The 12332-nt window shown below is 39.0% G+C and overlaps 1 protein-coding gene across 1 annotated transcript in view; it reads right to left on the minus strand.

The window, feature by feature from the left end:
- ST8SIA1 (ST8 alpha-N-acetyl-neuraminide alpha-2,8-sialyltransferase 1) overlaps positions 1-12332 on the minus strand; it is a 144382-nt gene that overhangs the window by 46377 nt on the left and 85673 nt on the right. The window contains exons 3-4 of the mRNA XM_036119223.2: positions 11617-11726; positions 5191-5283 (exon numbers count right to left, since the gene is read on the minus strand). Coding sequence (XP_035975116.1) covers positions 5191-5283; positions 11617-11726 — 203 coding nt within the window. The remainder of the gene's footprint in view (positions 1-5190; positions 5284-11616; positions 11727-12332) is intronic.

Here is a 12332-nt window from a genome sequence, read left to right on the forward strand (position 1 = left end):
TTAACAACATTTTTCCTGCCATGCTATATGCAGAGAGTGGCTGAGTAACTTATCTTAGATCACACAGCCAATGCCATCCCACTGGTTTTCAGAAATCCACCTTCACTTTTTCCTTTCCTTCCACTCTAATTGAAACTCACTGACATTCTGCTGATTAGGAAAACTATACAACTGAAGTACATATTAAAAAGGAGGCTGAGGAGGAGCAGGTACAAATTTTTGGTATGGTGGTGTGAATATAAATCCTGTGTAAAGATTCCTAAACTGGTACTCTTGCTGAGTCCACCCCTAATGTTTTATCACTGGGATGTAACCCATTCTCAATGGACCTGCATGAAATTACCAGGAGAATTTAGGCTACTCCAATATCTATCTACTAATTATGAACCAATGCTTTTAGAGTAACAGTTGCTCTGAACTGCTATTTAATGCTAAGGATTAGAAGATGACGGGGGGCGGGGTGGAGGGAGGAAGGAAATAAACGGACACTTGATGTAATAACTATTCTGTGTTAGGAGCTGGGTTCTTGGTGCCACGCTCACCTCCACTGCTCCCAGGACACACATTAGTATGGTAGGTCCTGGATTTGGTCTCCTGATCTTAGCATTGAGATCAGAGTTTTATATCTCACGGTTGGCTTTAGTTCCCTGATTTTCTGTTTTTTAGGGTTTTTTTAGTTTGGGGGAGAAGTGTGAAGATACCCTTGGAGAGTCCCTGAATTTGATAAGCCCAATAATACATTTGAAAATATGTTTTATCCAAGAACAAAATGTATTCCAAAAGGAGAATCCTCTTGAGTAGCGACGCTGGATGTCAGTCAGAACAGCTTCTACTGGACACAGTTATATTATCTCATTTATTTCTCAGCAATCCTCAAGACAATTTTATTCTCACTTGACAGATGGGAGGTTAAGAAACTAATGTTACACAGCCAGTAAGTAGAAGCACATTAGTACTGGCACCAGAATTTGAACACAAATCCGTTTAAAGCCAAACTTGTGTTCCTCACCACTACGTAATATTGTCTCTCAGACACAAATTCATGAAGATCTGTACCTTTTTAGAGGCATCTCTTCCCTATCTTTTACTTGCTCTCCCTAGTTCCAGTTTTAGTATCTGCTTTTTAATTCTCTTATATCATGACAGACGTTAGACTGAACGGCTATCAGTGAATGCCAAGCCTTGATGCAAACACCGATAAGCTGCTCCGAGTTTGGAGAGAAAAGAAAAAGAAGTCATCCAGCAGAACAGATACAGAAGTTTTAGGAACACAGTCTGAGACGTGAGTCATATAGAATTTTAAAGAGAAACTGCTATAACCTTCTTTAGATCAAAGTTATTTTCCTGAATTCTCACATTATCTTTAAGGTACATAAATAAAATAAATAATTGTTCTCCCTGCTAATATCGCTACAGTCCCAGTTGTCTTTAGCAAAATCAGAGGCAATAATCATTGGATGAAGTCTGTTCCAATTGTATGGGAAGGGATTACCCAGGCCCTATTTGATATTAAGAACCTCAACATAAATACTGGGGTTTCATATCATCCTAATGAATTAAAAGTTATGCATTTACAAATTTTAAAATGTTAATTCTACCACTGATTTACACTCCATTTGTCCTAAAAACTTTTTTGTTTCCTAATTCACGTCAACTGTAAAAAAAAAAAAAAGAGTAAGTTTTCCCACCTGAGTATTCCACTAATACTCTTTTGAAATCTCTGTTACTAAAAAAGTCATCTCCTCATCTTAAGACCATAAGTATTTTAACTGACACCAATGGAAAAAAAAATCTCCTTTTATAAGACAATTCAAACCACATCATTCAAATTTGATTTGTAAAATTTGGTTTAAAGGAGATTTTAAAATATATTTATTCACTTATTTATTCATTCCATAAACATTCGGTCTGCACATCTTGTATGCCAAACAACATGCTGGGGTCTCAGGAACACAGATGAAGGAGTCTTGACCCCAAGCTGCTCACACCTATACTAACACCCTAATATGCTTACATGGAAACACACACACACTCAGAATTCTGCTGCTCTTTGTTAGTGGCAGCAAATAATCATTTCCCAAGTTGGGGCCTCAAAGCATAAAAATGAATTCTTAATGTCATAATAGGACAATCAATTAAGTTTCAGTTTTTATCTTTAACAATCATTTGCTCCAATATATACTGAACTCCTGGTATGGGCAAATGGCTAATTGAGTTTTCAACTCTACTGAAAAACTCTTTGAAAGCAAGCTTTGAGAACTCTCATCTCTATTTTTACATCATGCTACTGTAGAATGACTCAGGCTCAGCCAGTAAATTTTAAGCATTTGTGAGTAATGGAACCCATGGAAAATCTGATAAAAAAAATACATGCACATATATGAAATTTTTCTATAAATTTCAGAAGTGGTGCAGGGAACCCCCAAGACCCTGGTATAGACCATTCAATAGGACCACGGGAATGTCTGCTGACTGTGAGCAACCTCAGGGTGTGAACTTCAGTTGTGTCTCATTCAAGTTAGTATTCCTTGTCCCAGAGCAGATTTCAAAAAGTATTGTTGAATGAGCACCTTGGCAACACTGTCCTTATGAAGCTTCCATTTTTACTTCCCTCTCCTCCCAAAACTTCCAAATCCTCAACTTCCACTTACATACTTTTCTAAAACTTACTTGCTGAAGCCTAATCTGACAGTCTAGGCAACTATCTCTTTTCCAGACTCTACTTCCATAATTTTCCCTCCTCCACTTCACAAAAGGCATACCTCCTACCACCCAAATGTTACAATGACGCATTGTCCCAGAGTGTAAAAACCACTCCGGCCAGCAAAAAAACATTTCCAAGATACACAGTGTCTAACGGAGTGTCCCTTGAGAAAAAGCAAAAAGATCCTTATAAGAAATACAAAGAGGTTATACCTCATTTTATCCAGGGGATAAACTATTGGCAACTCCCATACCTTACTTATATGTTGAATAATTAGAATTCAGAAGTAAAATGATTATATGGGTCAGATTTTAACACTTATTTGAATTAAAAGGTGGTCAGCCTTTTTCTGACAGAAAGCTCAACTTACGAATTACTTTGACAAAGAACACTGAGGACGTGTAACATCCAAAGAGCTAAATCTGCACTTTTGAGATTTTGGCAATATATATTTAAAGCATATGCACAATATAGAATACACTGAAAGTACATACTTGGTGACAATTTAAGCTTATGCCAAAAAAATTAGATAACTTAAAAATGATCAAGGAAATAACGATGGATTTTTAAAATAATATTTTTTTAAAGATTTTATGGGGCGCCTGGGTGGCTCAGTCATTATGCATCTGCGTTCGGCTCAGGTCATGATCCCAGGGTCCTGGGATCGAGCACCGCAGCGGGCTCCCTGCTCCGTGGGAAGCCTGATTCTCCCTCTCCCACTCCCCGTGCTTGTGTTCCTTCTCTCACTGTGTGTCTCTCTCTCTGTCAAATAAATAAATAAAATCTTAAAAAAAAAATATTTTATTAATTTATTTTGAGAGAGAGAGTGTGTACAAGCAGGGGGTGGGGTAGAGGAAGAGGGAGAGAGAGAATCTCAAGCAGACTCCATGCTGAGCTCAGAGCCCGATGTGGGGCTCAATCTCACAACCCCAAGATCATGACCTGAGCTGAAATCAAGAGTTGGACGCTCAACAAACTGAGCCACCCCAGCGCCCCTGGGTTAAATTTCTTAAATATGAAAAATGAAACTATAAATGCACTAGAAAAATACAGGACAATATTTTTTTCAATGGAAGGGATGTGGGTAAGGAAGATCATCCAAAGAAAGATTGTTTTTTTTTAAAGAAGCCATAAAGAAAAAGACTAACAAATTTCATTGCATAAAACATATTAAATTTTGAAAGGACATCAGTTAAAAGATCAATGATAGGCTGGAAGAAAATATTTGCTACATATACAGCAAACATATCTATAATATAAACAGTTAACACCTATAATATAAACAGTTCCTATAAACCAACAGGAAAATATTTTTTAAAAAGAAAAATAGCACAAAATGAGCAAAAAATACAAGAAGGCAATTCACAGAGAAAATACTAACAGTCAATATTCACTCAGCCCTTGCTGTATTCAGAAAAAAAAATGCATATGAAGTAAAAAATAATATATCATCTCGCCCCCAATAAATTGCCAAAAATTTAAAAGATTAATAGTACATAATGTTGTTTTTAGTATTGGGAAACAGGCAGTCTTATCCTTTACAAAAGAGAAAGTAAATGGTACATTTTGGAGAGGTGATTTCACAGTATCTGCCAAAATTAAGAACTGTTTGGTTGTATTTCGAGACATTTATTATATGGGAATGCTTACTCATGAACCAAAATGAGTAGTGCAACATTGCTTATAGCACATATGTGCTGGTCACTTGAATAAGATTCCCTTAGATGACAAGTGCCTGAGCCCACAACGTCTGGGTATTTCAGTCTTAATTGCTAGCTATGCAGGACAGTATAAGGCAATGTTTCACTTCTCTTTTCACAGAGATTGAGTCATTCTCTACAATGAGCAATCCTTGGAGAAACAACCCATAGTTTACTGATGGGCTTTGTCAACTAGAGACCAACCCCCAAAAGCTTCCACAGCAGCTGTCTAAGATCTCCAGAACTGATTTGGGAGCAAGAATTTTCCACCTGCTTTCCCAAATCTGATTGAACGCAATATAAGGTAATGTAATATCATCCTTCCTGTATATCATTCCTGTATATTCTGACAATTTTGCTATTTTCATGCATACATATGCAGTAGATGGGTCATTTCTTTTTTTTATTCTTTAACAAAACTAATATTAATTCAGTTCACCAATCAATGCCAATCAATGAATTGGGACTAAAGCCAACATGTTAGAAAGTAGTAGATATGAGTAAGCAGGTGACTGTATTGCTTCTTTGAGTAAAACAATGGATTCTCATGTTATTTCTACCATCTCTAAAGGCAAGAAACAGAATCCCAGAAGAAGCATAAAATAGTGTTTAGATTCCCATAATCCTGCTAAGTTTATTTACAATTCCCTCCTTCATCCTTCCTGCCTGTCCAGATGGTTTTCTTCTTTGTTTCTCAAACTGAATTATGTTCATTGCCTTAAGATGTTAAATACTTCAAAGGCCTTCCTCTTTAGTTCTTCACAAACAGAAGTCATAAACTCTTACCTTTGCCGAATTATGCTGGGGTTAGCTGTCACTAAATGACTTTTGGATCCAACATCTTTAGTGTATTCACTTGACAAAGGAGGAAGATTGCATCTAGAGAAACAAAACATTTTAGAATGATTTACAATTTTTAAATCAAGTCAGTTATCATGACAAATAGGAATTTTACTAGATCTAGCTCAACTCACAAATAATCATTTTTATCACCTCTCCCTTTTAACAGTCATTAGATGATTAACTATAACCATCTTCAAAACGCAGTCATAAAAACAAGTCCTGTTTTAGAAGAAAATGTCAACTACTACAGAGTTAAGTAATCTATTAAAAAGGAGACATTAACTAGAATGAATTTATTCCATTCAAAATATTTTGGGGGTGGTAGGACAGGAAGTATTAGGCTTGAAACTAGAGCTCAGGAGGGTGTGGTACACTAAGGACACAGGGCTTGCAGTGTTCTCTGTATACCCAGAAACTTCAAGACACAGGGAAGAATTGTATTTGCTTGTGGTTTTCTTTCTGTTCCCAAATTCTAAATTATAACAGTACATTCAGAGCAAACTCTGCCACCTAAATCAATGCATGTCCAGCTTCTGTGTACATGATCAATGTATGGGTTGACTACTGGTGAAACACAATGATTTGTTATCTAAAGAAATGCATTGATTCTCCACTGTCCCAGTTCAGCCAAGGGAAAGAGTACAGGTGATGTTTTCCTGGTGACAAAAATAACTCCCCTCTCTCACACATTCACACACACACACACACCACCCCAGCCCCGATTGCTTTCCTTGGCCACAATGTCTTATGAATGTTTACAATGGAAAATATGGCAACTACAAATCCAAATCCCATGGCTTTCTGCCCTTGGAACTTCAGGCAAGTTAATTCATCTGCCTGGCCTTGGTTTCCTCATGACACAAAATGAGGATAATAACTTTTCTTTAATGAGGTTGTTGTAAGGATTACAGTAAGAAATGTATAAAAAGTTCCTACCTTGATACCTCACACATAGTAAAAACTCAAAAATATCGTGTATCAGAAATATATTTATAATCAAATATATACTTTTTATGAAGACCCTAAATGAGTCTGTAGATCCCATTAGGTTTTCTTTTATTACTCTGTCCTAATTTCTCCTCTCTACCCCTAGCTCTAACTTGACTCCTACCATATCAGAGCATCTCTAACTCTTGCCTACTTAAACTAAAACATCATTTATTTGTAGGTAAAGAGATATAAACATTAAGGTCTCTGCCATCCCCCAACTATTAAATTTACCCCACAAATTTCCCCAGGACATGGAATTGTCCATGCACCCACTCAGCTGATCAGCTCAAGTTCCTTGATGTTGTCTTGTATTTGTCTTGTGACTCCTACCACATCAGGGCATCTTGGGCGGAACTTGTCTCAGTTGATTTGGAATCTTCCTTTCATCTGCTCTACAGTAAAGAGATGCTGGATCTTCAGGCAGCTACCCACAGATTATTTAGTCAGCAAGTTGGTGACTTTTGCTGAGTGCCCATTGAGTGGTCACTGTAAGGGTCTGGGGAGCAGGGAGAGCCAAGTCACAGGGCCTCCTCTTGAGGTGTCTATAGTCTCATGGTCACACCATATCCCGTGTAGTTTCTGAAGACCCTTGTGAGGGAGTGAGCTTCAGTGTTACCAACCAGGCTCATCTGGCAGGAGTGCTGACTACGGTCTTGTGATTAAACTGATCTTTGCAAAGATGAAGGTGACTTTCAGGATAAAACATAAGCTAAAATTTGAGCATTTATGTCTTAAGGAAGCTTTGATCTTGATGGTCCTTCATAACATTCAAGAATCAAACACATTATACCAAAACTGTAACCTCTGAATACTGCTGGAGAGTGCAGTCAACCTGTTTTGTCATTAATGAAACATGTCAGTTTTAATGAACAAATACTTTGTTTTTCTGTGTGTTCCTTGTAGTTTGATCCATGGCTCATATGCCTGGGTTCCTTCATACCTTCTATCACAGTAAAAGCTCAAGAAAAACTTCTGGATACTGATTGTCAAATCCTACAACACAAGGAAATGCTTAAAGTAATTAAGATAATATTTTATAAATGCATTTCTGGAAAATAATGATACTGCATTTTGGTGTAAATATCTGTCTTAAGTTCTTCAAGTGCAAATGTCTATGACACTTCCTTGTAGCTCTTAGAAAAAGCACACTGTAATTTTAGTTCCTCGATTCCTAAATTGATAATAACATAGATTTATAGAAAAGGCACATTTAATACAAATTGTTTCTAATAAGGCATAATTGTGTAAAAGTGTTTCAAACTTTGCATTATCGCTCATTGGCACAATTAACAGATATTAATGGCTAATGTGTGTTAGTAACTGTGCTCATGATCCTAAAAGATGTGATCACAGAATTGATGAAAGATAAATATTCTTTGAATTGGGGCATAGAGGTAGCAGGGGAATGGGCTTGGTGAAGAGGAATCTTCAAATAGAAAAAAGTCATAAAATTACTTTTTAAATGTTATGCATATCATTCATCATCAGGGAACTACAAATTAAAACTACAATGAGATATCACCTCACACCTCTCAGAATGGCTAAAATCAGCAACACAAGAAACAACAGGTATTGGTGAGGATGTGCAGAAAGGGGAACCCTCTTGCACTGTTGGTAGGAATACAAACGGGTACAACCACTCTGGAAAAGCGTATGGAGGTTCCTTAAAAAGCTAAAAATAGGGCGCCTGGGTGGCTCAGTTGGTTAAGCATCTGGGTTCAGCTCAGGTCATGATCCCAGGGTCCTGGGATTGAGTCCTGCATCAGGCTCCCTGCTCAGCAGGGAGTCTGCTTCTCCCTCTTCCTCTACCCCTCCCCCCACTGCTTGTGCTCTCACTTTCTCTCTCTCTCAAATAAATAAAATCTTTTAAAATTTTTTTGAAAAAAAAAAAAAAAGGTTAAAACTAGAACTACCCTACGACCCAGCAATTGCACTACTAGGTATTTACCCAAAAAATACAAAAACACAAATTCAAAGGATACATGTACTCTGATGTTTATAGTAGCATTATTTACAATAGCCAAAATAGGAAAGCAGCCCAAGTGTCCATTGATTGATGAATGGATAAAGAAGTGATATATAACGGATAAAGAAGTGTTAAAGAAGTGATAAGTGTCATTCCATGACAATAGAATATTACTTAGCCATCAAAAAGAATAAAATCTTGCCATTTGCAGTGACATGGATGGAGCTAGAGAGTATTGTGCTAGGTGAAATATATCAGAGAAAGAGAAATACCATATGATTTCACTCATATATGGAATTTAGAAGACAAAACAAATGAGCATAGGGAAAAAGAGAGAGAGAGAGAGAGGCAAACCAGGAAACAGACTCTTAACTATAGAGAATAAACTGACGGTTACCAGAGAGGAGGCAGGCAAGGGGGATGGGTTGAATAGGTGATGGGGACTGAGGGGTGAACCTGTTGTGATGAGCACCGGGTGTTTCTGGAAGTACTGAATCGCTATGTTGCACACCTAAAACTAGTATTACACTGCATGTTAACTGGAATTTAAATAAAAACTTTAAAAGTGTTACGCATATTTAAGTATGTAAAACACACATTTGAGCATAATTCTACCGCACCAAAATGATGTTGCCCTCACTTATATCCCTGAGCCACACAAATCATCTCCAAGATGCAAGCATGTTACCTTTGTCTTGCAGACCTTCCAGATAAATTGTATTCAATAATATTATTTTTTAAAGTGTTACTTTGGACTATAGAGCAAATGTTTACTTTGAAAAACAAGAAATAGATGTTTAGCATTAGAAAATGTACTTGAGGGGTGCCTGGGTGGTTCAATCGGTTAAGCATTTGGCTTTGGCTCAGGTCATGATCCTGGGGCCCTGGGATCGAGCCCTGCGTCGGGCTCCCTGCTCATCCAGAGTCTGCTTCTCCCTCTTCCTCTACCCGCTCCTCCCCCCTGCTCATGCTCTCTCTCTCTAAAATAAGTAAATAAAATCTTAAAAAAAAAAAAAGATAAGAAAATGTACTTGAAAATGTCTAAGCAAAGAAAATTATAATACTGTTATATCCTAATACTGAAAAACACTTTGAACTGTAATGTGGTATATCACTGTGTGCAGGTAAGGCTATTTTTGGATCTGTTCTCTCACTGTAACTCTCCATGCACCCTATAGTCTAAGATCAGACATACTACGTGCTTTCTAATCATATGTACTCACTAAATGTTTAACTTGAACGTATGATACTACCCGAATTTTCTCAGGGCACCCAAAAAATATGTATGAAGCAACCATTTATAAGTAGAACCATAAGTGGTCAAATAAGAATAATTTATAAACAATTTATAACACTTAATTGGGGCACCTGGGTGGCTCAGTCGTTAAATGTCTGCCTTCAGCTCAGGTCATGATCCCAGGGTCCTGGGATCAAGCCCCACATTGGGCTCCCTGCACAGCGGGAAGTCTGCTTCTCCCTCTCCCACTCCCCCTGCTTGTGTTCCCTCTCTCACTGTCTCTCTCTCTGTCAAATAAATAAATAAAATCTTTAAAAAAAAAAAAAAACACTTAATTACTCCCATATTGTAAACCTTAAATGAGGCTTTTAAGAAATTCAAATATATTATGAAAATGGCCCTATTCTTTGCAGGGGTTCGATATGGTGGCATAGGAAGACCCTGAACTGACCTCCTCCCATTGGTACATCAAATCTACAGCTACTTATAGAATAATTCTCCCTGGAAAAGACCTGAAAATAAGCTGAATAGCAACTCCACAACAAAAGATAAAAGGACCAAATCAAGAAAGGTAGGAGAGGCAGAGACATAGTCTTGTCAAAAACCCTATTCTTGGCACGGCAAGCCACAAGTAGGAGGGATCTCACAAATACAGAGCATATCCCTAACGAGCAAGGTATTTGATCCCCACATCATGTACCCCAACCCTTGGGACCTGCACCAGAGAGACAGGATCTGAAACATCTGGCTTTGAAAACCAGCATGGCTTATACCTAGAAGACCCAAAGGACTGTAGGAAACGGAGACTCCCATCTTAAAAGGGCTCATGCACAGGCTCATTACCTTGGGTCCCAGTGCAAAAACAGCAAGCTGAAAAGCACCTAGACCATATGCGAAAGAAATTCACTGGCTAATCTTAAAGCATCTGCCAGAAGGGCAAGGGTCTGCTGGAACTCTCTCCAGGGATGGAGGTGCTGGCACCATTTTTGCACTCTCCTACCTTGCTGGTGCTGCTTGCCCTGGAATGGTGCTCCCATTCCCCCCTTTAAAAGATGTAAAATGCCAAACTCAGCAGGTGTATGTGCCAGCATCCTAGCACTCATCTGCCCTGCCAAAGTCTGTGGAAGGGTATGCCCCAGTCTGGCACTCTCCTGTGGATCCATGCTGCCTAAACCAGCAGGTGCTTTCAGAACACACAAGGGATGCCCCTTAAACACCTGTCTCTGGGCCAAGGGCAACTTGTGTATCTGGGCCCCACAGGTCTGAAACAATTAGAGGAACAGTTCCCGGCAGGCTACCACTCCCAGGTAGATGCAGGCAGCAGACTAAAACCCACCGTCCTTGGGCCCCATTTGGTGCCCTTCCTCTCTTGTTCATGCCTCTCAGAGCCCACTTCCTATCCAGCCCAGACTTCAAGGTATGTCACCTCACACTCTCTCTAGCCAGGATTCTCCGTGTTGTCACTCCCCTCCTTCCTCCCTCTTACCCAGACAATCCCAAACCCATGTCAATCCAATCACTTGCTGTCTTCACTTCTGGTCAAAATCACCCAACACAGCAGGCTGATGCCACTACAGGTAGATGGTCTCTACCCCTGGCTGGATGCATCTTAGCGGTTTTTTACACACCCCTGCAGAAGCCTCCTGTGTTCCCCTTCAAGTGACATACATGTCACCACTCTGCTCAGTCCTTCAACCAAACTTCCTCGCTGCTCAAAAGTTCTGCCCCCACCTTCCTTCCAGTTGTCCCAGCCGTACACAGATCAGATCTGTCTTCAAATCCCACTTGCTACTCACAAATGCTTTTGTGAAAAACAAAGATGAAAAGGGTGTAGAGTGAAATGAATAAATGAAAACGTTTATTTATAAACAATCTTTGAAGTTTTTATCACCCGACTATATAATCTAAAGCAAAATCTAAAGCAAAATCTAAGTGTTTCTACTTTTGGGTCTCCCCAGGACGTCTGAGCCCTTCTTGGTTTTGTACTTTCTTGGGGCATGTTCCCTTGCTCCCTGGCCCTCTCCTACACTCACTTGTATATGAACTTGAAGGGAAGCTAAAGAGCAGTTACAACTGATTAATCACAAGTGACTAGCTTTGAAAGGCCCCAGGGCTTGTGGAAGGGGTAGGGAAAAGGAGAGAAGGCAGAGGCCGCGCTGTGGGTGCTCTCTCTTACCGCATGACAAAATTTGCTTCATCTATTTGACGGCCACAGCCACTCTTCTTCAGAATCCCACCATTTCCCACCACCGCGCATTTCTTCAAGGGCAGCTGGAATGGGGTTGCCTAGCAACAGAAAACAAGGCGGGTTTTCACTGCAGAGAACACACAACCGCTCACAAAATCATTGTTTACAGCAGACCCGTTGGAAGAATTTGATTGAAGACTGGGCAGACCAAAAGAGCATGGAGAAAGAAAGATGCCAAGAAGTCTGTAAGGAATAAACTATCCTGTTCCTTTGAAACTAAAAAAAAAATAATAAATAAATAATAAAAAAATTAATTCCCTGAAGTGTATTTAAATATAACATATTTTGAATCAAACTGACCATGTACATTGTAGAGAGTGGCTGCTAGGGAAAAGAGAAAAATCCATACTAAGCATAGATTAGTTTTAAAGGTATTAAACTGGGAACAAGCTCAAATGGATTCTATCTCCCTATCTGAATGCAATTTCATTCATTCCTACAATCTGCAATTCACTCAACAAACAGTGGCTGAGTGTTGCCTACGCTGTTAGGGGTAAATACAAAAAGATACCGAAAGTCACAGGCCTCAGGACTCACAGTTTGGGATGTAGGGGGACTATGAACATAGAAACTTATCTAACAGACTCTAACGTAATGCTGAAATTGTTGTAGAAGACGTATGCTCTAAGTGCTGTGGAGAATCC

Source organism: Halichoerus grypus, chromosome 6, assembly GCF_964656455.1.
Source record: "Halichoerus grypus chromosome 6, mHalGry1.hap1.1, whole genome shotgun sequence".
In the NCBI taxonomy this organism is placed as follows: Eukaryota; Metazoa; Chordata; class Mammalia; order Carnivora; family Phocidae; genus Halichoerus; species Halichoerus grypus.